This window comes from Emydura macquarii, unplaced genomic scaffold (assembly GCF_026122565.2).
Source record: "Emydura macquarii macquarii isolate MOO-44397 ecotype Brisbane River unplaced genomic scaffold, CSIRO-AGI_Emac_v2 contig_2897, whole genome shotgun sequence".
Taxonomy (NCBI): domain Eukaryota; kingdom Metazoa; phylum Chordata; order Testudines; family Chelidae; genus Emydura; species Emydura macquarii.
Window position 1 is genome coordinate 21,514,399 of NW_027133034.1, and position 27,575 is coordinate 21,541,973.

At 39.8% G+C, this 27,575-nt stretch overlaps 1 protein-coding gene across 12 annotated transcripts in view; it reads right to left on the bottom strand.

Annotated features, from left to right (window-relative positions):
• The window catches only part of CSNK1G3 (casein kinase 1 gamma 3), a 155,797-nt gene that overhangs the window by 79,382 nt on the left and 48,840 nt on the right, over positions 1–27,575 (bottom strand). For all 12 annotated transcript variants that reach the window (XR_010924056.1, XR_010924055.1, XM_067569246.1 and 9 more), the window contains one exon: positions 20,319–20,388. Coding sequence is in view for 10 of the 12 variants with exons in the window: in XM_067569246.1 (XP_067425347.1) it covers positions 20,319–20,388 (70 nt within the window). In the remaining 2 variants the exon portion in view is untranslated. The remainder of the gene's footprint in view (positions 1–20,318; positions 20,389–27,575) is intronic.

A 27,575-nucleotide genomic window follows, 5' to 3' on the forward strand; every position in this document is an offset into this window, starting at 1 on the left:
TGGTGTGACAGGTCAGCATATGTATATATCAATCAATCAAACCGATTCTATTCTGAGAATGCCATTTTTATTGTAAAACTCTGCTGTGCCTTCACTTTGGCACTGCAGCCATCTTCAGCTGCAACACCCAAGAGGCATTAGAAGACATCCTTGCATGCAAAAGACAGCTAATAATAGAGAGTGATCAAGAAATCATCAAACTGGATGATTTTCCATTCAAACAGAAGAACACAAGAACAATGAAGGGGCTGCAGCCTCTGGGAACCAACTTTCCCAGTCTGGATTTCAGCTGGGCCGAAACTAAGCAACAAATCATCAGACAAGGGACTTGAAGCCACCCAGGGCGCCAGGGAATGTCATTTGACAGAGGTGCCTCGACCTTTGCCACAGGACAAGTTCTGCTCTCCGCTGGCTCTCTCATACCATCCATTGTTCAAACCAGAATCAGATGACACGACTGGGCAGAGGAATCCTGGGTTCCCTGGATAAACACTGACTAAGACCCAAAGGATTTTCAGGAAGAGTGAGGAAACTGAGGGTTTTGCTGTAGGTGTTGCTTCTTTTTTCCATAATTTCCTTTGGAAAGTCTGTATGTCTTTCATTTTAACTGTCAGGAAGTCTCCAAAGGGCCAAAGAGTTATTCAGTGTACCAACAAAGCTGTATGTAAGCTATTGGAGAGATTTGGGAGAACAGCACTGACCTTGAGAAACTGGACAACAAGGTCCCACATCCCACCAAGGAGTACTAGACTTGGAGTCCACATGCCGAGAGTTTGCATGAAAGGCCAGACAGAGTATCTGAAATGTTACTCAGATTCAGTAAGCTTAAAAGCCTACAGTATAGTAAGGTTTGGGTCCAGTACAACTGCCTGGTGAGTGTCCACAACGTGGACCTCAGCCAGAGCTTTAGCATAAAATACACAAAAGCAATATCAACATGACTAGAACATTCTCCAAAACCTTGTGATCTTAAAAAACACCAAGCTTTCAGTTTAATCCTGAAAGATGCTACAGTGGTGAGTGTGTGTTACAGTTCTAGTCTGTATGCGTCTCACACAGTTTTCCACAGCCAAAGGTTTTCAACAGAGAAGGCTGATCCAATTCAGCTGGTCTTCAGAATTAGTATTTAGTATAGAAAGGCGTGTTGGATGAGAGGTTTAATGATTCAATGATCTAAAGGGCAATGTAAAGCCATAAAAACATGAAAATACACTTGTGAACCCAAAATTCAGAAAAGTCATACTATCATAAGTTTTATGATAACACTAAAATGTGTGTGTAAAATACAAAGTGTAAAAAGCAAGTTTTCACAAAGTCACATGTTACTTTGTAAACATACCAAATGTTTGGCTCCATTAAAACAAGCTTGAACACTAAAAAGTAACCAAAAATTGCATAGTGAGGCAATGTATTTATTGTGTTAGTGATTTCCATCTCAAAATGTATTAAGTTAACAAGTAAAAAAATTTTCTTTAACTAAACTAAAAACTTGTCCTGGGATCAGAAAAACTAGCTAGAGTCTCTCTCTCTCATCACAGAAAAAGGTGCATTTGGCCAAATTAACCCCTCTAAGACAGTGTGCACTTATATTTTTCCAAAGGTGTTACTAATTGGCACTTAGTAAACAATTTTCTCTAGATAATTCACACAAAAATAAAACCCACATCATTTTCCCATAGCTGTGTTGTGTCTGCAGGGCTAACAGACAGCAAAAAAATCTTATATTTATCATTAAAGCAAACAAATGTTACTGAATGTACAGAGCAGACCCACTGACTACCATTTTTAATTAAATACTATCATAGTAAAACTCAATAAAATGCCATTCTAAGTTAAGCATAATTTCTTTGCGAAGTCAGAACCATAAGTAGAACAAGAAAAGCACTATATCCATTTTGACACAGACAAGCGTTAACCCACATATTTGAGTCTGAATTTGGCTTAGGTTCAATCTATATTAGACAAGACAACCTGCAGTAGAGACTAGCCTAGAAGGCCACATTTACTGTAATAATCTTTATACAATGAATTCTGAAGTAACTGCATTTTTTCAGGTGTATCTATAATTTAAAGAGTTATATATATAAAACCTGCTATAACAAGCTCTATAAAATTCAGAGGGGAAATTAATGTTAATTTTAACTTTAAAAAGGACTAATCAAGTAGAAACGCACTTATCAAAAGTACCATATCACTTGTCTTGATTCCAATGAAGTAGCTGTATTTTACCTTTCGTATGCAAAAGAGGAATGTGAGGAATTTCTTCTAAAAACACAACCGACTGCAATACCGCAGCAAGTGGAAGAATAAACTACCATATCAATAACATTCCTTTTATTTATAATTTGTATGGATTTTATTTGTATAATGTTATTATACAAATTAATTTAATTTTTAAATAAATAATTTTAATAAATTAATAATTTAATATTTTATCATTTATAATTTTTATGGATTTTATTTGTAAAGGAAGCAGCTAACCAATCACATCACAATATTTGTGACTGTGTTTCTGGTGACCCATCTACAGTACGCAGTCTTCTCTGTAAATCACAGTCTAAATGTACTACCCCACAGAAATGAAGAGATCAGAAGGAACTGAACACCTGAAAGTGACAGTCATTTCCAATTTCATTAATAGGACTGTGGCTTCCCTAAGGTTGTAGAAAAAAACTTAAGAAAACAACCATGTTATACTACTATATCTGTGTTGTTAAACATTGCATTGAAGTAGTTTTGTGAAAGCATCTTGTTGACAGAATTATCCTTTGGTCTCCATAAAGCAGAATCTTTTACCAGAAGTCATATGTCTGTGTCCCTTTTCCTTGCAATGATAACAGTGACAAAGCAAACTAATGTAAACATATGCATGGGTTGAAGGAAATGTGTAGCTCTTTATGACACCCATTAATATTTTGGGATCAAGAGGGTGGGGACTGCTGAGATCCCACACTCACAATGTAAAATGAACCAGTTACATTTGGGGTCCTTCCCAAGTACTAACTCTGCAGCCCTCTACAAAATCCTGACAACAGTTTAATGCATAGTGGAATGACCACCACAAGAATTGGTTATGTTGGAGAAGAGGGAGGTGTACAAAAAGTTATTTCAGAAGTCCATCCCAAGCTATTCCACTTTTTAACATTTTCAGGCCTTTCTGGGACTGAAACTAATAGAATTATGCAAGTGTCGGGCTGGAAAGGACCTTGAGAGGTCAAGTCCAGGCCTCCAAGCTGAGGCAGGACCAAGTAAACCTGGACTATACTTGACGGGTGATTGTCCAAACTATTTTTAATAACTTCCAAAGATGGGGATTCCACAACCTCCCTTGGAGGCCTACTCCAATGCTTAACTATCCTTATAAAGTTTTTCCAAATAGCTAATCCAAGTCTCCCTTGGTGCACATTACCTCTCATCCTATCTTCTCTGGACAAGGCAAACAATTGATTACCATCCTCTTTACAACAGCCTTTAACTGAGAAGTTCCCCCTCAGTCATCTTTTCTCTAGACTAAACATGCCCCCCCCCCCTTTTTTTTTTTTTTTAAAGCTTTCTTCTACATACCATGATACCATATTGACTGACAGGCAAAAACAACTTGATCAATGGACTGAGCATTATCTATTCAAAGGATGCCATTATCTGTAATACCACCTTAGCTGCCATTCCCCAGTTTCCAACAACGCAGGAGCTGGACCAAAACATCAACCCCTGAAGATACAGAGAAAACTATCAAAGAGATTGTGCTTGGGAAATTAGCAGGCAATGATCAGATACCTCTGGAATTCCTAAATGCAGGGCGGAGGAAGCTTGCCAGTGACATCTATGCACTTCTCTCTGCCTGTTGGGAAGAAAACCACCTACCCCAGGATCTGAAAGATGCAAAGATAATTACTCTATGTAAAAATAAAGGGGGCAGAGCAGACTTCAACAACTATCAAAGGATATCTTTGCTCAGCTTAGTCAGCAAGGTACTTGCAAGGTTCCTGCTGAATAGATTCCAAGTCCTTGCTGAGAGAGTCTAGCCTGAGATCCAGTGTGGGTTCAGAGCTACACACTCCACAACTGACATGTCCTTCACATTGCGCTAGTTGCAAGAAAAAAAAAAGCCACAAAGAGGCTCCTCTCTATATAGCATTCGTTGACCTACAAAATGCCTTTGACACTGGTTAGGAGGAACAGCATCTATAAGATCCTTTTGAAAACTGGCGGTCCACAAAAGTGGTTCTCCTATTCAAGGAATTCCACGAGGTAATGAAGGCAACCATCCAGTATGAAAATGAAACATCCGAGTTTAGTATTGATACTGATATGAAGCAAGGCTATGTCTTAGCGCTCACCAGCTTTGGCATCTTCTTCTCTATTCTTAAGTATATCTTTGGAAATGATCAATCTGGCGTACTAACTGAATTGAGGATGGACTGCAGTTTGTTTAATGTCAGATGATTCCAGAGCAGAAGGCATGTCACCCAGCTTACTATTCGAGATCTGCTTTTCACAAATGACGCTGCATTTGTCTCTAATTCACCTGATGAATTGTAGGTCATGATGAACAAGTTCTATGATGCATGCATAAAGTATGGCATGGTAAACAATATCAAGAAAACAGTTGTTATGTCACACAGTATCAACATTCCATCTAAAAAGCTATGTCAATAATGAAGCTCTGGATAAAGTGGATCGCGTCTGCTATCTCAGCTCAATTCTTTCCAGCTCACTTAACACTGACAAGGAACTTGATGCTAGAATCAGCAATGCTCCTGTCATTTTTGGCAAACTTACCTCATGTGCTTGGAACGAAAAGTTGCTAACCTTGAACACAAAATGTGTCCATCTATCAGGCTTGTGTCTTAGTACCCTCCTTTATGGTTGTGAAAGCTGGGTTACATACTCCAAGCAGGAACAGAGATTGAACAGTTTCCACCACCGCTGTTTTAGAAAAATCCATGGGTTACTTGGGACCAAATGGATCACCAATAATGAGAGCCTTCAGAAAACCAGCCTACAGTTTATGCAGACTACACTGGACGTTCACAGGTTTTGCTGGTTGGGACAGGTGGAGCGCATACCTCAAGATTGCCTGCCAAAGACTGTGCTCTATGGCCAACTCAAGAACCGCCCATGACAGAAGAAGCCCAAAGCTCTGATACAGCAACAAGGTCAAGCAAAGTCTCAAGAAATTCAACATTCCCACTGACAGCTGGGAAAATCCTGCCCACAATAGCTCAGTTTGGAGAAGTCGAGTTATGGTTGGTGCAGTCATGCAGAGCAACATCAGAGAGCCCAGGCTGAGGCCCACAGGTGAGCCAGGAAGTAGAGTATGTTTCAACCTTCATCTGGCAAGTGGACCTGTAGGCACTGTGGGAAGGTTTGCTGCTTGCACATTGGGTTCTTTTCCCATACCACTGCTAAGCACCACTGACTGACTGAGTCATATCTCCTTTCATCTGTCAAGATGTTGGAAAGCCATCCTCATGTGTCAGGTTTTATACAACTTATTTTTTGTTGCTATCCTGTGAACGCTCTCCAATTTGTCCACATCTTCCTAAAGTGCTGTACCTATAATAGGACACAGTACTCCAACTGAGGCCTCACCAATGCTGAGTAGAGTGGGACAATTATCTCTCATGTTTTATACTTGACACTCCCGTTAATAAACCCTGAACAGACTAAGCTTTTAAAATACAAATAGGGAAACTAAATATTCCATTAAGACAATAAGTTATGAGGTGAAGAAAAATACTCAGCTGTTTCAGAGTAAGTTAATTCCTATTATTCAAAATGTTTTTATTTTTAAATAGAGAAGTGGCAAGATACTAATCCTATTATAAGCAAGGTCGTTTTAAGTAACAAACAAGGTATTTTAACTATACCCAAAGGATTTCAGGAACATGTTTGAAAAATGAGTATATCTGCTATGAAGTATTTAACAGCAATCTAGTTAAAGAGGGTTTTAACAACATGCAGTGTCAAAGCAATAACTGCCGATCAACTGAGGAAGAATTTACGCAACAGAGAATTGTTTTAAAATCCCAGTAAAGTGATGTCAGCTGAACACAAACAGCAAACAAAAATTAATGTATAGGAAGCAACATGTATATAGTAAAGAAATTAGTTATGCAGCTCATCTTGTAGCTTTTCCCAAGAAACTGTATTCTCCTGTATGCCTTATATGGTATTAGACAAAAACTGCATTAAAAAGAACATTAAGGCTACAAAGTCAATCACCCAAAAGTTAGGAAATGCCAGAATTAACGTAATCTGTGCAACTTTAATACAGTTCGCTTGCACATATGTATGACAGATTTTGTCAACATCACCTAGGATGTATGTAGCAGAAACAGGGATAATACTTGGCTCTGCTGGATCTTACTCTAGTGTCTTAAATATAAAAGACAACATTCCTTTCTACTTGCAACCCTCTGTCTCATTCACTGCACAGAATGCAACAGGGATCTTAAAGAACAAATAGCGTGATCATGTAAATTAAAGATAATATTGTAACACATATGAACAAAGGGTCTGAATTAAGACTGAATGGCCAACTTTATTCTCTTAATATGTTCATTTCCGTGAGACGAAGAGTGGAACACCTTTCTACGAAAGGCAATGTTAGCAGAAGCCTAGACGTGCAGCATGTCGAACTTGGAGACGTTATGAACAAACTAACACAGTGGCTGCTCCAAAGATCTTTGTATGGCATGTAAAATATTCCAGGTCGCAATGCTGCTACCATTCTAAAGCTATATTTTCACCACAAGTTAGGGGTGTGATTCCCTGCTCAAGAAGACATACTTCTACTTGATGTCAGCTGAACCAGTATACTAAAAATAGCAGCCTATCCATGGTAGCACAGGCATTGTGGCAGCACATGCTAGCAACCCCGAAAACAAACCCACTTGAACTGCATGGGTACACACGAGTGGCTAACACAGTGGCACTGCTCCCACTGCCTGTGTTTCCACGGCTCCATTATTCTTCTTAGAATGCTAGTTAAGATGAAAGCTAGCACCAGTATGTCTATGCAATCTGGGAAACTCACCCCAGCTCATAATGTAGATGTAGCCTAACACCAGGCTGTCATGTTTAATGCTGGGGAAGATGCTCTGACTTTTAAGCCTCATGAATACACCATCTCAATCATCTTGAAATAGATTTTTAAGTACTCTCTTTCACATGCTAGATAATAAATAACAAACAGAAGGTTGGATTACATTCTTGGATTCTGCAGATACCCAAGGTTAAACCAGGGATGGAATGTGATGGTTTGAGACAAAAAGAGTGGTGCACAATTTCTTGGATTCTGAGAAAAATATATTTTTGGTTTAAAGACAGGGTCACCTTTTCACCGATCCTCAAAAGATAGGGTCCAAAGCTCCAACACCCTCTTAGCAGATGTTATTGCTATCAGACAGGCCACCTGGAGAGAAATACAAGGAAGCTTCTCTGAGAGATTTGAATAGGGGTCCAGTCAGGGCATTAAGAACCAAACTAAAGTTCCATGGAGGATCTCAATGAATCCAGGAAGAGAGGAGAGGGATTGGGGAAAAATGTCTACTGTGACACATGACATTTTCTGAACCATTATTCGAACTTTATATTCTAAGGAAAGAAAAATTGGTAAAAACTTTTTTATACATGAAGAGAGACCACCATGTGACTATATTCTTTTCCTCAAGAAAGTCCCTCAAAAACCAGGCAGGTAATCTGGCTAATAATTTGATCAGAGACAGTAGATCTTGTTTTAGAGAGTTTGGGGAGCTGCCTAAGCCCTGTTGAAAATACCAGAAAACCATGGCATCCTTAGCCATAACAGAAATACTCAAGTCACCATTATCCTTTCCTCCAGATCTTCTGAAAGGTGCTTGGTAGTTGTGACAGAGGCTCCTCGACAAAGGGTCCTCCGTTCTGTGCAAACAACTCTCATCTCAGATCTAACAAACTCATTACATCAAATGCGTTGCGCAGGGTATTTATCCATAAAGAGTAGCATATAAGGTATATACAGAAAGCTCATAACTTATCTAGACTATCATTGTGAGGCATAAATACAGGTAATATTTAAGGAGTAATGTAATTAAACTGAAAATATCTATGGTCTTGAAGAAAAAGTTAGTCAACAGGGGACAACATGTCTTGGTGATATCTCATTCATGCAGAAAGAAGTTGTCACCACTGCCTGTTTAACCAGTGATGTCATGCAAGACTCAGCTGTCTAGCCTTTCTCCATCCCAAGACTATTAATGAAAAGCATCAGAGGCAACTGCAAACAAGCAAAGTCACATGGAGGTAAAAAAGGAATATTACAGACAAAGGTTCACCCTGTCTATGAAAAGACTTTCAGTATAACAGAGGAGGGGAAAGACCCTTTACATCCTTTCTCTGAGGAGATGTCTTGGGGGAGTGGGTATATTCTCCAGAAAAATTGGATCTTCTTTCTTGTGAAGATAGCTAGCCTGTACAACAGACTGAACTTTGGGGGTGGGGAGGACTAGTTTCTTAGACAAGAAAGGCAACTATTAATCAGTGTAGACCCAGGTTTAAATTTATGATTTGGTTTTGTATTGTAACTATTTGTTTCCACTACTCCATCCATTTTAAGGCACTTGGAAGAGAGGAGGGTGATCAGGAACAGTCAACATGGATTCACCAAGGGAAAGTCATGCCTGACCAACTTGATTGCTTTCTATGATGAGGTGTCTGACTCTGTGGATGTAGGGAAGGCGGTGGATGTGATATACCTTGACTTTAGCAAAGCTTTTGATACTGTCTCTCATGGTATTCTCATCAGCAAGTTAAAGAAGTATGGGTTGGATGAATGGACTATAAAATGGATAGAGAACTGGCTAGAGCATAGGGCTCAACGAGTAGTGATCAATGGCTCCATGTCTAGCTGGCAACCGGTCACAAGCGGAGTTCCCCAGGGGTCGGTCCTGGGGCCGGTTTTGTTCAACATCTTTATTAATGATCTGGAGGATGGGGTAGATTGCACCCTCAGCAAGTTTGCGGATGACACTAAGCTGGGGGGAGTGGTAGATACACTTGAAGGTAGGGATAGGATACAGAGTGACCTAAACAAACTGGAGGATTGGGCCAAAAGAAATCTAATGAGGGACAACAAAGAAAAGTGCAGAGTCCTCCACTTAGGAAGGAAGAATCCCATGCACAGCTATAGACTGGGGACCGACGAGCTAGGCAGCAGCTCTGCAGAAAAGGATCTGGGGGTAACAGTGGATAAAAAGCTGGATATGAGTCAGCAGTGTGCCCTGGTTGTCAAGAAGGCTAATAGCATATTGGGCTGCATCAGGAAGCGCATTGCCAGGAGGACGCGGGAAGTGATTATTCCCCTCTATTCGGCATCAGTGAGGCCGCATTTAGAATATTGTGTCCAGTTATGGGCCCCCCACTACAAAAAGGATGTGGACAAGTTGGAGAGAGTCCAGCGGAGGGCAACCAAAATGATTAGGGGCTGGAGCACAGGACTTATGAGGAGAGGCTGAGGGAACTGGGCTTGTTTAGTCTGCAAAAGAGAAGAGTGAGGGGGGATTTGATAGCGGCCTTTAACTACCTGAAAGGGGGTTCCAGGGAGGATGGGGCTAGGCTGTTCTCGGTGGTGGCAGATGACAGAACAAGGAGCAACGGTCTCAAGTTGCAGGGCGGGAGGTCTAGGTTGGACATTAGGAAAAAGTTTTTCACCAGGAGGGTGGTGAAGCAATGGAGAGGTGGTGGAATCTCCATCTTTAGAGGTTTTTAAGCTGAGGCTTGACAAAGCCCTGGCTGGGATGATATAGCTGAAGTTAGTCCTGCTTTGAGCAGGGGGTTGAACTAGATGACCTCCTGAGGTCCCTTCCAACTCTAATATTCTATGATTCTATGATACTCTTTTGTTCCTAGTTATATTTCCATTCTTTCTTTAATAAATCTACTTTTGTTTTATTATAAGTACTTGTAAGTGGTGTGTGGTTTACAGGACCTTTAAGGTAAAACTAATAGATTGGGGTGCTCTGCTCCTTTGGGGGCACAGGAGCTGGGATTTCTGTGAGTAGCCAGTGTCAAGGTCAGGACATCATAGTAAAATGATTCAAAGGGACTTGGGGACCAAGAGGCACCTATGGTTAACCTGCAAAGCAAAGACAGGGCTCATGTAGCCCAGAGAGAGTACTTGAGTGGCTAAAAGACTAGTAGTGTTAGAGAGCTAATGCCCAGCTAGGCACTGGCAAGACTCTCTCAGACTGGAGGCAGGGAGTAATAAGGTGACTCGCAGTCCTGGGTGCCCTGAGACCCATCACAGTAGTACAGGGAAAGAAGGAAAGTTTACAGAGACCTTTTGGCCATCTCTGGGGGAAAGCATATTTATCTGGTCCTCGGATCCCTCTTCAGAGAAGTATGTGGTAATCCCGTGATTCATGGGTGACAGATACGACCATCTCTGGAGCACCAAACATGCCCACAAAGACTGTACTCTCCCTCATCTAGTTCTCTGTCATGCCAGTTGGAAATAATCTCTCTCCTTTTTCTGGATATGTAAAGAATGGATGGACTTAAAGTTTTGTTCCACCTAAGATATCAGAAGACAAGTCTCCCATTGTAGGGATGATTAGACTCATTTGACCCTGCTTGTTAACATGGGCTGTGACACTGGTATGATCTGTCCATCCAAACTTGAATTGTTCACCCATAGAAAGAAAGACTTGAGTCCTTATCATACTGTTTTGAGTTCTAACCAGCTTATACTACATTTTCTTTCCTGATTTTTCCAAGTTCCATGAAATGATCACATCAGGTATGAGCTCGCCATCTTGCAAGTCTGGCATTAAAAATGAACATCAGTACATCTGGTTCAGCTATCAAACCAGTATGCTTGAAGAGACTACAGTTAAGCTACATTCTGAGAGAAGCTATTATATTTAGTAAAAGACATTTTTTTGTTCAGATGGAAGTCAGCAGAAAAGATTGCAACTTGTCATGCGCAATACTACCATTCCCACCACTTACAAAGTAGATACACATTTCACCGCAGTTGACAGTCCTCTTGGTCAATGACAATTTGTTTGGTCTCTCGAAAAATGAAGATTTTGTTGCTCTTCATGTTAATTTCCACTCTCACACTAGATATCTACTAAATAATGTTGGGATGGCTATTTCCCAAATTTAGCATGAAACCACAATCCTCCATGATGTAGATTATTCTGGATGTGTCTTGTACCACTTTGTCTCTGGATATGGCCCTTAAAGAATGCAATCCAGAAAAAAAAAACCATGGACCCTTTGTTTTAGTGCAGCAATTATGACAACTAACACCTATGTAGACATGTAAAACATGGTTTCTTAGACTTTCAGAAACCATCTACTTTGAATGGGTACCATTATCATCTTAATGGGCAACTGAATACTTCCAGTATTAAAACTCAAAGTTCATAAACAAACAATCTAGGCTTTTAAAAATATGTTTTGTATGTGGATGCTGACTAGTCACCTCATCTAGAAAAAAGCCTCACCCATCTTTCCAGAAAAAGGCCCTTGATGAGAAATGCTATTTTCTGTTATAAGAAAATAGAAGCAGCAGTAGCACCAACGTGAAGTAACAAGGTGCTTGAAGAGAAGAGTAAAAGCGCTACTGTGAAACTGGGAAAACACCTGTGCCTCATACCTCTCAATATAATTTGGTTGTTCAGAGAATCTGGTGTTGAGACAGGCCTCAAGCTGAGTCTGCTCTCCAATTCACTAGTGGAAGAATAGTCTCTCTGGGTTCTTGCACTGATGTGTACCACCATGCAACATGTGTTTTACAGATTAGATCACTATAGCAAAAGCTCAAGTGGATTTCAGAGAGTCTTCAAGCTCCTCTCCCCCTCTCTCTGGTTATAGAAAACTCCCTTGGGATAGATTTTTTTACGTTAGTGGTAGGAGATGAGGGTGGTAGCTGTAATTATAATTCCAAATACAGTGAAAAACTTATCTAAAAAGATCTTGCAATATAACCTAAATGTGAGACAACAAGAGATAACTACAATCCAATGAACTTTGTTCCATAGTCTTGAATGTTTTGTCACAGGTTCTCACGTGCTTCATCCAGGGGTTTTTCCAGAGGAGCTAAACTGTCTTGATAGTTCATAGATGGAGATTTGTTCTGTAATATAGCTAGGAACGGACATACAAAAGGTTTCGAAAATCAGAACCAAGTTTTTGAACTTGCAGTGCAAGGGGATTGGGAGCTGGTGGAGAGATCAGAAAGTGGGGTGATGCACTCAAGGTAGTTCAGCCTGTAAATGCAGTGAAAAGCTGCATTCCGCAGAAGCAGGATTCCTTACATGTTTTCATATTCCGCTTCAGATACAGTGAATTTCCACTAATTCAGTCTGGATGTGATAAACAATGACCTTTATGATCAGGTCCTCAAATGAGAGGAAGGGCCAAAATTTCCCAGCAAACTGAATATTCAAAAAACGTTCATCACTGATGCTATCTAAATCACATGGGCTCAGTGCAGAGCTTATTAGGACCACAAGGTTTTTCACCTGTGACAAATGTGGTGCATATGCTTTCAGTGGATGGGAAGGACAGTGCCTAAACTAGCTCTAAGAATCATCCCCTCTTCCAACCAGCATCACACTGGTATTGCCTAGAATGAGTTTGAGCCAGTGGCTCTTCATCCAGAAACTAGTCTTTTGTAGGCACTGAAACGTGTTAACGGTGATGGTTGCACTATCAGGGCTATGTCCGTGTTATATCCTGGACTGAAGCCCAATACAAACCAATGACAATGTTTGAATTTATTACATGTTCTGTGAGCTAGGTGTGTGATGAAAGAGAAAAGAAGGTTGGCTGCCTAAGAAGCCTTCAGAAAGAGAGGTAGGGTGTCCTAGTTTACACAATCTCTTCTTTAACACAGCAAGACGAGAACAAATTCTTAAGGTACAGGGCCACAAAGCAAACCTGACTGAACAGTGACTGATGGTGCTCCTATCATCCATACAGACATGGCATGCACTGAAAAAATGTAATATGCACTGATTAACTGAGTGTTCTTTATGTTACTGGGTCTATTTTAATTTCAGATAAGAATCAGTAACAATACCTTTCAGAAATTCCCTGTATGTAAAGTGCTGTGGACTACAATAAGTATACATTGTGTACCTATGCCTAACAGTTTTATTTACTTATTCTGTAGTTTTGAGTATTAGAAAACAGTAATGAAATTATCTTTTAAAATTGACTTCTCAGTTTACAGCACCAGTGCTGACAGATTGATCTCATGCTGGGTAAATAAGTAGTTCCTTTAACAAAGTTTTCCTGCCAGTAATTCATTGGGTGATTTTCTTACTTTTGAATTGTGACTATGTAAAAAGGAGTGACTGAGGATCCACTAAACCTTTCAAAGAGTATGAAGCTAAAGAAAAAGATATGGCTTATGTGAAAGATCGATAACCTAAAGAAATTAAATTTGTAAATATATTTCAATTAATTAATTTCAGAAAACTAGTTTCCCTAATTAATTTTCACTAAAGCACCAGCTCTGGTGGAATGCAGGGCCTTCAGTAGTGTGCACACCAACAGAGGTCGATGCTTTTTCTTCCACGCTCCAGCTAGAGACGCTCCAACTATATCACTGCACTCAAAGAGCTTTGGACCCATCTGCACTGTTCTCCTAGAACATCTTATTCTTAAGGTCGAGGTTCCTACTTTGATTACAGGAAGGGTACTCCACAACTTAAAAGATTCCTCCCATTCTCTTTGCACCATCACTTATCCCCCAAGAACTGCCTTAGTGCAAGTCACATTAAAGCACTTGGGATTCATACCTTATCTCCCCTGACTTTTGAAGTATGGTGGGAGACACAAAACAAGAGATTACAAAAACAATGATCATTTGCCTGGAAAGCAAGTCATAAGAATCATAGAATATTAGGGTTGGAAGGGACTTCAGGAGATCATCTAATCCAACCCCCTGCTCAAAGCAGGATCAACCCCAACTAAATCATCTCAGCTAGAGCTGTGTCAAGCCGCACCTTAAAAACCTCTAAGGATGGAGAATTGATTTAGATAGTTTAAGATACGAAAGGCATATATAATGCAAAGTGATCAGTTTCCTCATTTTTTTACTCCATTCCACACTGAAAGATCAAGGGCTCAATGACGTTAGCAACAAGTTAATTTAGAACCAATGAAAAAAGGAAGTACTATTACAGTGTATTGCCATCTTGCAGAATTTATTGACAAAGGAAATCATTAACTCAAATGCTATGGCTGATTATTTTTTCCCCTTAGGGGCTGGATAATTTTACAACCATTGATAACTGTAATTGGACAAGCTAAAGTAAGAGTTATCAAATTTCATGCTTCAGGATGAAATCACTTGCAGTAACTAAGAACTGATTCCCCATCCCACTTCAGTGCACAACTTGCTGGGCATATATTTTGGGGGAGCTGAAAGTTACTTTCCACTGACGCATCAGATAGTGGCCACTTCTGATGTCAAACTAGAGACTAGTCTGATCTAATATATGGAAAATTTGTAGAATTTGACCCTCCAGATCTGATCATCAACATCACAACTCTTATTAAAAAATTGAAGATTATGTTGGAGCATATTTTATAATTAAAAAGTAAACTCAGAATGCTGTTTAAGTAGCTAGTTAGAGTACATTTACCCTTGCATGCCAATGTAAGAGCCACAAATGGAGTGGTGAATCTGAAAATTAATGAGGTACTCGATAAATTTAATCCACATGTCCTTTCACTATTACATAATGGATTCATACAAAAGTAAATCAGCCTGATCACTGTAGCTGGTTCTGGATTTTGTGTATAATTTTTTTCAAGGCTGTTTTTGTTTTGAGGGGGAGGACGCTAGGAGAAGGTTCTCAGGGTTTTTTGTTTTTTTTAAAAACAAAAGATTAGAGCAGTTATTCCCAACCTGTGGTCCACGCACCGTTGGTGGTCCACGAGGTTACTACAGGGGGTCCAAGGAAAAGAAAAACAACAACAGACTCACCAAGGAAATGTACAATTTCAAATAAAACTAGTAGCACGTGGTGGTCTGCGAAATGTTTGGAGTTTGAAAAGGGGTCCACACACTCAAAAAGGTTGGGAACAACTGGATTAGAGTATTAATTTTTTTCAAGTCTATAACTGCACAAATGTAGAAATGCATAATTACATCAGAATCATGGACTAAAGCTATTACTCATGATTATGCAGAAAGCATGCTGTCCTACAAATTTTTTTATGTCAGTTACTATTGCAACTAAAATACTAGAAACAAAGTGAAGACATACTTCTACAAAGCAGCCATGTTATTATTGATACCTCAAAAAACATCTTCTGCCAAATGGCTTACTACATCATTTCTTTAAAATTTACAGATTAGATATATACAGGAGTCAATTAAAATGAAATCATGGGTAATGTAATGCAGTTACTGTAATATCTGACAAGTAAGGGTGAACATATTCTACAAAGGCTTTATTATTTCCCTTTCATAAAGTTATCTTTGATTACACTTGCATTCAAAACAGCTGCTCCTAATGTTATATTATAGGCAGAACAGGTAGCCATGCTTAGTTAAGGCTGCCTAACACATAATATTAATGTAACCCCTTTTTCAATAGCTTATAACTTTGCAAATATTAACTATTTGGGCTGGTTGTCATACCATTTGTCTGCCCCAAATGGATTTACTTATTTTGTTTTTTTAAATTTCTGCTAAAAAGTTGCAGTCATTTCTCAAAGAAATCAGGGGAAAGTATATTGGTGAGGCTATCTTAAAAATATTTACAACCATTTTGTTAAGAACCTCATGTGCTTCCATTCTTTGGGGGCAGGGACTTGAAATTTAGCAAATCAGATCACCCTGTGTCAAGGATTTGTTTTCTGTCATCCCTGTAATAATCCATAGGAATTTGGCCATACCATAAACCTCTTAATCTCTCAGCTCTCATATGCTCACTAGAAGTTTGTTAGAGTTTGGCAGTTAAATTCTCTGAATATTTCATCTGAAGTGGTAGCACTTCAACTCAGAAATGTTGAGACTTAGGACTTTTACTCTCAATTGCTCCTCCAGACAGCCAATGCCTGTTGTAGCACCAGCCACATGAATCAAAAGCAAGGACATTGTCTGCTGTACTCAATGTTCCTTCTGCCAGCACTAGGCAGCGAGGAGAACGAGAAAGTAGCCTGATTTGAACACAAAGAGGTGACAAGGGAAAGATTGAGTCTGGGCCAGGAAGTCATTCAGGTTGCAAGGACAAGGACAGGCTGGAGGGGGAGGAGGGTCTGTAACTACTACAGGACACTCTCCTCTGAATCTGGAAAAGAACTTAGTCAACAATCCTCTTCTGTCAGCAAATATCTATGAAACCCATTGACGAAATGTACATCATCTCCCTCTAGTGGTTGGTCCACAGAAGATGACAACCTACTACTGCTCTGTTAGAATTCTGCCATTTGAACTATACCATAGAACTAGAAGTTCTAACCTTGCTGTTGTACTAGATGGGAGTCACTATGGTTCTATATGATGGGATTTCTGTTTGCCTTGCTTTTTTAAAAAAAGGAAATTACACACATACAAACATATTAAAAAATTATGGTTGCAAAGCCAAGCAGTCAAAAGTTAGGAAATGCCAGAATCAAGATGGTCCATATGACCTTAATTCAGACCCCTTGTTCAGATGACATGATTATATACCATTTTTTTTCCATGGGACTCTTGCCTCATTCATTGCACAGGATGGATAGTGCTCTGGAATTCATCACTCTGTGTACTGAATGAAGCTATTGTCTATAATACCCTTGGCCTCATTTGTTGCAAAAGAAAGGTGTGTCGTAATTGAGGCCATGCTCTGCAATAACTTGAGCCTTAATTTGTATTTAAGGCAGCTGAATGCCATTCTGGAGAAATGGATTTTATCCCAACCCCTGCTACACAGTGATTCTGGGCAAGTCACTTAAACCAAATTTTTCACAGGCTGTTACTATGTGTTCCTCATTTTCTGAGAGCCTGACTTGAGATGCTAGAGCTGCAACTGAAGTGAATAGTACCTGTGCTTAGAATACACATGATAACATAAAATGAATGAGTACTCTGAAAAATCAGAAGTCTCAAATTAGTCACCCAAAATTAATGGACACTTGGCAATTTTGACTAAATCTCTGTGGCATGACTCCCCACATCTGTAAGCCAGAGATATAAAACACTCTCACCTCCTTTCACATTGAACATGTGAAGATAAATTCACTGATATTTGAAGCATTCAGGTGCAACAGTGATGAGTGCAACAAAACAGACCATGAGCAAGTTCTGTATTCAGTGCACAATTTGAACTGTGCATGCTAAAGGTGGCATAGGCCCAAATAAAACAACTAAGATACAACAATATATTGAATAGCTCCCTGATGAGTGAACACTGTTCAATCTGTGTACTGAATAAGGCAGCAATACTATGGAAAATCAGCAATACTATGGAAATGATCTGGAATTAAAAACAATGCATGCAAACAAGGAGTCTGAATTAAGGTTGAATAATCAACCTTAATTCTGGCATTTCCCAGCTTGAATATGCAGCCTTAACAATCCATTATGTAGATTTTAAAAATATAATCCACTATATAAAGGCTGCTGAAATACCTGAACACCAACACAGCTGAATGTCTTTTGATAAAGATTATATACATTACACTATAGTAGTACAAAATAAACTATTAGGGCTGGTCTATATGAATATTTAATTTGAGATAAACTGTACTTAACTATCCTTATAGTTAGAAATTGTTTCCTAATATCAAACTTAAATCTTCCTTGCTGCAGATTAAGCCCATTACTTTTTGTCCTCCATTCAGTGGACATGGCAAACAACTGATCACCATTCACTTTACAGCCAGTAACATATTTGAAAACTTACCAGGTCTCCCCTCAGTCATCTTTTCTCAAGACTAAACATGCCCAGTTTTTTTACATCTTTCCTCACAGGTCAGGTTTTCTAAGCCCTTTATAATTTTTGTTGTTCTCCTCTGGACTCTCTCTAGTTAGTCCACATATTTATTGCAGTCTGACACCCAGAATTGGGCACACTACTCCAGCTGAAGCATCACCACTGCCAAACAGAGTGGGACAGTTACCTCCTGTGCCTTACAGATCGTACTCCTGTTAATAGTGGTTTCCAACCTTTTTGGCTCGAGGGCCACAGATATCATTTTTACAACCCTGAAGGGCCAACAGTTCCACCAGCAGCATCCCCCTCCTGCCCTCCACTGCAGCTAGATGGAAGGAGTTCAGCAAGGAGGCTGCCTCCCTCCTTGCTGATCTCCCGTCCCCCTGGCTGCAGTAGGAAAACTGCATGCATCCTGTAGCCCCATGCACTCCACCTGGGTCCCTAGGCAATGGCTCCCTTCTGCAGCCAGGGGGATGGGATGCTCCCCTCCCTCTGGCTCCATCAGGGACCCAGCGCCTCAGGACCGAGGCAGAATGCTTTGCCGTGCTCCCTGCTACAGCCAGGGGGAGGGCAGCGTTGATCTCCCATCCCCTTGGCTGCAGCAAGGAGCCTGCACCAGTCTTGTAGCCCCACAGCAACACGCTCTGCCTGGGTCCTTAGGCAGTGGCTCCCTTCCACAGCCAGCAGAAGAACGGCGAGCCACTTTGAAAGGCACCCCTGGGCCATGGATTGGGAACCACTGTGTTAATACATACTAGAAAGATATTAGCCTTTTTCACAACTGCATCACATTGATGACTAATTCGAGATCCACTATAACCCCCAGATTCTTTTCAGCAGTACTAGCTGAATAATCTAGCCAGTTATTCTTCATTTTGTAGCTATGCAAATGATTTTTCCTTTCTTAAGTGTGAGCCTTGCTGGCACACACAAAGTTCTCTTGTGCATTTAAATGTACTCCCATTTCAAAAAGGGCATATTACAGCACTATGGAATTATAGTGTGCATCAGCAAGGTCTTCATGAACACTCAGTGAGCAGTAGATTTACACCCCAGCTTGCTGCATCTAAGTGTTTGTACAGATAAGCCCTCAGCACACTAATTCTCACCCACAACTTCTATAAAATCTAAGGTTTGAGTATTTGGAAGCTATATTTCCAATAGGTAAAAAAATCAATTTACAATAAATCAAAGTCAAATATATATACACATTCTCAATTGCAAAAAAGTGTATAAATATTCTACATAATATATTTCTATCAGAGTGAGTAAGCCATCTGGAAAATCAATTATGTTATTAAATGACAAATTAAAGGTACACAGTCAGCTTTAAGTCTAGCCACTTTCAAGAAATGGGTAAAATCAGTTTCAGACACCTGCTCCAGTGATCCTGTCAAATGTTGGTGTTCTTAAGATGTTTTAGGTATTAACTGATTGACAATAGAAGCACTCTGAAAGGCACAATGTAAACAAAGTGAAAAGTTTTAAGAACTTTTCTCCTTAATCTTAGCTATGATTTAACAATAGTAAAAGAAAACATTAAGTTGATCATGTCCCTTTAAACTCCTTTACAAACATAGCTCTGGGTAAAAAATGGCAAGATTAGAACAGAATGAACTTTAGTTTGCAGTTTAAGAAGTTTAAATTCAGTCCTGGTCTACACTTACCTGACGATTCAGCGGCAGTCGATGGGAGTTACGCAAGCTACTTTGCGTAGTTTGCGTAACTCCCATCGACTGCTGTGCTTCCCTTCTGCACGCTGTCTTCACCGCACTGCGCCGCTTATGGGGATGGTTTTACTGAGTAGACTTCTGGATCAACTGAGTGGGTCTTCACTGACTGCTCAGTCAATCCAGATAGGTCGATATGACGGCGGCGACTTTACCATGGTCAGTGTAGACATACCCTCAGTTTGATAGCAAATCAGCTACTTATAAAATATTTAACTCATTAGTAGCTCTAATTATAAAACTAATGAAAATAATATATGAGGAGCAGATAACTAAGATGTCAGGCTTTATGGTATTCTTTTATAAAAAAGCATATAAACTATTTGAACTACTGCACTGCTGTTGAGTCTTACAAATATACCCATCAGACATATTTCTTGCAATACCAAATGTTTCTGGTGTGTCCTGATGGCATATTGATTTCAATGTTATTTTTAAAAAATGCCAGTACTGACATGAAAAAAATTCCAGCAATAAAGTTGTATATGAAAACAAATGACTGGGGGTCTATTTTTGGTTTTACTTCTGTGGCTAACTGCTAATTTAAAAAGATCTTCTTACAGGACAGTTATACCACAAAATCAAACAACTCATGTTTAATCCATTGTTAATTTTCACATTATTCTAGAATCTGATACATTATATGTATTTTTACCTCCAGATCCTAACTGCTTGTAGAATCTGTATTCCAAGTGTAGCTGTGGTGCTCTGGACTTCATTGGCTCCTGATTTAAAAAAAAATAAAGAAAAGAAAATTTAACATTTAAAATAAAACAGCTTATCTCAATTACAATTTTTGAATTCTTTACTATCCATTGTTCTAATAACCAATATATAGTTAAGCCATCTTCAAAAAATAGTTTTATTTTGAGAATAATACTTTATTGAAAATGCACATGGTACAAAGAGTTGGTGTTAACAGATTCCAGGAGGTTAGGCAGTTCCCATTCCAAACTAATTATATTATATTAAAAACTGCCAAAATAGCATTATTTAAGTTGCAAAGGAAAGCACTGGAAACTTAGAAAATGCCAGATTTATGGTTGCCCATGAAACCTTCATTCTGACCCTCTGTGTATTGAATGAGACAGGAATCCTGTGGGGGGAAAAATAGTATGTGATCATGTAATTAAGACTTATTCATATGCACAGGAGGCACAATTAAACTGTACAGGTAACTATAAATCTGGTATTTCCTAACTTTGGAGTGCCTCATTTTACAATCAAAACATTTTACCATAGGTTTTTTGGTTTGGTTAAATAAAATACTACTGTATACAACTAACAATCCCTCATTATGTATCATAATGATACAATCATTGTATCATTGGTATTAAAGCATGAACCTTTACCATTCCAGCACAGACTGCTAACATTTGAGCTACAGGAGGAACTATAAATAGCTGACAGCAGGTAAGGCTGTTATCCCAAAAAGGGGGAGGACTGCTGGATGCAGGAATAGCCCAGCCTGACTAAGGCCTTGCCTACACTACAAACATAAGTCGACCTATGTTCGCTTGACTTACAGCCACCGCATTAATTACTGCAGTGGCTGCCATCAACACTATTCTCCTTGGGTTGGAGGTGGTGTGTCCTCACCAAGATCACTCCCACTGACCTAAGATGAACAGTGTGGGTCTCAGCTCCGTTGGCAGCTCCTTGTCAGAAGCCCAGCTGCCCCACAAGTCTCCCAGCAGGCTGCCCCTTCTCCTCCCCCCAGTACTCCCCTTCTAGTCCCATCCTCCACCCAGTTTCCCAACAGGAGACAGACAGAAGCAGGATCCAGTTGCTCAGCTCTCCAGGGGAGTGGAGAGCAGCTGGGCTTTAGCTGCCCAGATTTCTTGTCAATTTCACAGCTTCAGCAGAGCCAGGAAATTGACAAGAATGACAACCAACAGCCAATGTAAAGAAAACAGCATGTACACTTGACATTGCCTCGCCCTAACTACACCAAGGTAAGCCCTACGCCTGTCGTTGAGGTGGTTTTATTATGTCAGCATAGCAGAGGAGTTACATAGGTGGGAGGAGCATTTCAGCATGTATACTTCCACTGTTTTGTCGGCTTTTGTCAACAAAACTCTGTAGTGTAGACCAGCCCTAAGCTTTGCGCTTCTCCTGTCACCCTTCTCCATGGGATTTGGGAAGAACATGCCCAGACTGAGTCCCTGAAGGGTAGCATAGGCCACTAGGGGCAGAAGCTGTGCCCAGGAGGTGGGGAGCCTGGCTGTCTTCTCCACCCTTCTCCCTCTCTACAGCTGCTCTGGCAGCTCCCAGGTGTTCCAAGTACAGCATGTGCTGCTGAGTGGCAGCAACAGCTTCTGAGATCCTTTGTGTATTGAGTTATTTTGGAAAGCTGCCAAAATCTTCCTGAGAAACACATGAAAGATGAGGAATGGTTTTTTTACATTTATATCTCAGCAAAAACTGAAAGGAATTTCATGACAAAAAAAAGCATTTCCCTAGTTCAAGGACAGTCCTGCCTTTGAGTATCTAAGATCTGCTGTAAACAATGAAAGAATGAGAATTCCTCAAAGAAAAGGTACCAAGAATCCTTTGGGTTAAGCAATCTAAATACAGGTATTGCTACCAGCTGAGTTGGTAGTTCTGGGATTGTATCACATTTAATATAAACTCAATGTAAGTGAAAATGCTGTCCTATACAAAAAATTGTGCACAACTGACATCTGAAAATGGAGTTTTCCTTTTGGGAATATGACTCAAAGCAAAGCACAAGAAACTGATGATAGCTGTCAACCTTTAGAAGTTATCTTTCAATTGTGGGTTATTCTGAGCCTTCCAGTAAAGCATATCACTTGATCACCATTACCTAGTTAAACTAGACAGAAAACTTGGCTACTGCGTTATTTGCACTGTTGTTATACTGGAGTATCACTGATTAATGTACAGTATATCAATCCCTAATCCAGTTGTAGAAGTACAGAATATTGTCTTGCTCCAAATGCACAAGATTCAAATTTAGGATCAGAAATGCACAAAACTTAATAGTACAGTTGAATTTGCTGTGGTAATATAAGTTTTTCTAAACTATGCAATTATGCTGTAACTAATATCATACAAGGCAATATGTCCAATGAACTGTTATGTGGTATATTCCTCTTAAAGCTAAGGATGTGTGTGAGGGGGTTGTTCTCAACCCACAGCCCTCTTGTGGCCCAATCAGCACACAGCTGCAGCCCATGACACACCTCAGAGCCATACAGGTAATATATATATTGTGGGGATGCAGCCCACATAACAGAGAGAGCTGCACATACAGCCCACAATGGTAAATAGCGAGAACCACTGGTTCAGACAAACAGTACAGAATGCATCTTCATGGGGAAAGGAATTTACTTTAAAAAAAATGAAGTGCATGTACCTACCTATTGAACTACAGAGAGTATTTAAAGATTAGTCTCAAAATAAATGGGTGTGTTTCAACTCAGTGGGGAAGAATTTCTGGGGTAGAGCATTTCTGTGAAGCCACCAGAAGGGAATGCATTTGCCAAGTGCAAATCAGCCAATCAAACCTCTCTAAAGGATCTACACCAGCTGAAAATTCTCTTAGTCAAGAGAAAGTTTACAATGTCCATATTTTATCCAGCTTTAGTGCATTTTACACCATTATCTGATGAATGATTTGAGAGATTAGTTATTCATCAAACAATATGTAACAATATTCTACAAGCAGTAGAGTTGTTTTAATACTGGGAAAAAGATGGATAACTTATCTGATGAGCAAAGTTCAACTACCTCCACTTCATACACTAAATGCAATTCCTACAATAGTTCAACATAACAAGTGGTTCCAAAGAGCGAGGACAACACAGAGCTATCTCCAGAGTATATTTTGTTTCAATCGGTAACAATTTTGACAATACACAGTTGGCTGTGATAGATATATCTATCTGGCAATATACATGAGCATAGTTAGAACTAATCTCTCCCTGCCCTTGAAATCAGTATTTAAATATTATTTAAAAAAAAAATTTCTTCCCTGAAATCAAGATCAGAGTCTACTATCTAAACTCTATCTTAAGAAAATTTGCACTAAATCTGTAAGCAACAATTTTGACTATCAACAAGAATGCTTAAGAAATCAGGCACCTGATAGAAAAGCAGAAAAATATAATTTGTTCTGTGAGCTGTTCAAGACATCCTACACAACATCTAGAACTATAGTGCCAGAGATTTGCCAAAGCATGCTATTGAAATATTTAACAATACACTAACTTTTTCTTGACGTTCAAATGTTTCACTATTGGACTCACGTGAAAAATTGTTCCACAAGCTTTGTGGCACTCTTTAAAATTATTAGATTTTTGTGAAGGCCTTCACCAGAGTCACTTTTAAATCCAGGCATGGTCAGGATTTTTTAAATTATATTCAAGTTGCCACACAAAAGGAAAGGGCTCCTTATATTTCCTAGATGGCAACAGATCTTCCTCTGAAGGACAGTCCGGTGGTTAAGACTAGGCTGAACTCATGGCTCTGCTGCATGTTCATTACATGATCTGAATCTTTATCTCAGCTCCCCATCTGAGAAACAGAAACAACTGCTCCTTACCTATAAGGAATGCTTTTTGAATATGAACGGTTTTTGTGAGCTGTTCATATAGGATTGTGATGAGAAAGACTTTCCTATGTTAAACAGATATACTTGTCACAAATATTTGAGTATTATATTTTTATTCCATATTAATTTGTATACTCAAAACCACCAAGAAACAAGATATCATTGCCTTATACATTTCTTTCTATAACACTTCGATACAAGAATGTAAGCACTGCAGAAGGCAGTTGCTCACCTTAGTCATAAGGGCAAAGACTCAAACTCTGACATTCTCGTAAGACAATGTTTAAGTACTCAGTTGCAAATCACTTGGTATTAATTATCTCCATTACGGCCTCACAATCCAATGATAACTGTTACTGGTTGCAAAGGTGCTACATGGTACACCCTCAGTCTCTTTCGCATATTCTAATGATGCACCAGTCTGACTGCAAGACGTTTTCAGGAAGCAGATTCCCATTGGAGACAGGGGTCATCATGACTATTGCTTCTTGTTGCCCGCTCATTCCAGGAACCAGAACGAGCCTGTTAGTTTTTATTTTACCTTGTAAATACAAAGTTAACCCAGGTTCTCTGTGCAGAAATTCCAGTGTATCATCATTCCGGGCAGCAATAACTGATGATCTCATCTCTCAAAACTTAAATGGATCAAGGAGGCAGAAAGAACAGAGGGCTCTTCCAACTTCTGCCATAGACTACACTACAGCACTTTTGTTTCCCCTTCATTCCCCTTGGGAAATCATATCTTGCAGAGGTTGAATGGAAAATGAATAAACTAATTCAAGGCTATTGAGGAAAAATAGCAGCAACTTCCTCTCAGTCATTTTGTCAATCTGATCATTTAGTGATGGAAAAAACTGAGGAGGTATAGTATTATTTCCAGACTGGTGGAGCCTTAAGTAGAAATTCTCTTCTACCACTGTAACTTCAGGGTTTTTAAAAAAACAGGTCTAGAATAAGGTGCAATCTGAGGAACGTAAGATCTGCCATGCTGTATCAGACTAGTTGCCTGTAAAGTCACATATGCTACTAATACTTTATTATGTAAATTCTTCCATTGGCACTTCAGACAAAACAATCCCTGCCCTAAATAACTTATAGCATATGCTTAGATACAGCAAGGCAAAACTAATGAGTGTGGGGAATTTGGACAAGGCTGGATAGGGATTAAATTACTTGGTTGCTTTAGGTATTCTGGTGAGTCTTGCTCTGGCTGCTAATTCTTGCCCACATGGCTCAGGGTTTAACTGATTGCCATATTTGGGGTCAGGAGGGAATATTACCCCAGGGCAGATTGGCAAGGACTCTAGGGGTTTTTCGCCTTCGTCCGTAGCATGGGGCACAGCTCACTTGCTGGTGGATTCTCTGTACTCTGTAAAGACTCTAAAGTCTTTAAACCATGATTTGAGAACTTTAATAACTCAGTCATAGGCTAGTGGTTTATTACAGGAGTGGGTGGGTGAGGGTCTGTGGCCTGCATTGGTCAGACTAGATCAGTGTTTCTCAATTGGTGTTCCGCGGAACCCTGGGATTCCGCGGGAACACTGTTAGGGTTCCGCGAGAAAGTGACAACGCGGCGCCGAGAGCAGCTGTTCTCCGCGCCGTCGAAAAAGGGAAGATGTCCTGGATTTTTCGGTAGAGGGTATCGAGTATGAGTGTAATTTCCCCGCGTAGCCTAAAGGGTTCCGCAGGAAAATTTAATTGAGAAACGCTGACCTAGTTGTTTGTATATAATTTGCTTATTTTGACATTTTTTTGGCCCCATATGTAAAAATACTGTTAAGAGTTTGGGGGGGTTACGCAATTATTTATCAAGTTCAAAAGGGTTCCATGGCCAAATTTAGTTGAGAAACACTGGACTAGATCATCATATTGGTCCCTTCTTGACCTTAGAGTCTATGATTCTATATTGATAGTTGTGTATTTTTTAAGAATGTTATGAACTGTAATAGAAGTTTATGAATTAATGTTTTGGGGGAGTTTATTTGGTTGGTAGCTTAACATGTTGTAGAGGGGGTGAATTTGTGGGAATAAAAGAGAAGATAATGGAAGGACTGGGGAGTCTGAAGCATGATGCATGGCACAGCAACAAAAGAAGTGTGCTTGCCAGAGAAGCAAGAGAATAAAATAATAAGAGTAAATGAATAAAAAGGTTACCAAGACAAGGTGTGTATAGTTCAGATGTTCCCGAACTATGATCAGTGGTCATGTGATACTAGTTATGTTCAGCTCTTAAAACTGAGGCCATGTGTACACAGGATCAGTTATACCAACATAGTTATACAGGTACAATTATACTGATATAATCCATAAGTGAATACACTTATTCAGGTTTAAGAGTTTTTTTTCAGTTTTAAATTTAAACTCCTTCTCAAGCAACAAATAAACTAACCTGAAAAAAGCCAGAATAAAAGTGTGCCTATGCTCAGAATTACCAGTGACACAGTCTGTAGGATTCACACCTTAGGTTAAAAAAAAAAAAAAAAAAAAATTTGTGTAGATAAGGCCTGAGTTTACATACAAGTAAAAATACATGAATTATTTACCCAGTTTTTTCCCATATAAGAAGTCCAGCAGTTTATACAGGGATGTGGGGATCATAAATGGGAAGGAAGGTGATCATACATTTCTGAACAGGACAAGAGATTGCTCATGAGAAAGAACAGTTACTTACCTTGTAACTGTTGTTCTTTCAGATGTGTTGCTCATGTCCATTCCCAATTTAGGTGTGCTCGCTCACCACATGCACCGGTGCCGGAAACATTTTTTCCCTTAGTGGTATTCATACAAGCCATCTCTAGAGCCCCCTGCAGCAGTGCACACATGCGCCCGCATATAGGCGCTGCTGGCTTCCCTGCCCTCTCAGTTCCTTCTTGCTGGAACTTTGACTAAGGGGAAGGAGGGCGGGTGTCGAATCGATATGAGCAACACATCTCTAAGAACAAGAGTTACAAATTAAGTAACCGTTCTTTCTTCTTCGAGTGCTTGCTCACGTCCATTCCCAACGTCTTAGGAGACTAACCAGCAGTGTATCAGGAGGCAGGCAGGAGTTCACAGACGTGACACTTGAGGCACCGCTCTACCGAAGCTAGCATCATCCTGTGCTTATTGCATCAGTGCATAGTGGGACGCGAAGGTATGTACCGATGACCACGTAGCTTCCCTGCAGATGTCCAATATAGGGACACCTGAGCCCTCATCGAGTGGGTTGCCAGAGGTGTGATTCCCGCCTGCTCATAACAGGCCCAGATGCACGCCATGATCTATTTTGAAAGACACTGCGAGGAAACCGGTAAGCCCTTCATCCGGTCTGCAATCGCCACGGAAAGCTGAGTAGAG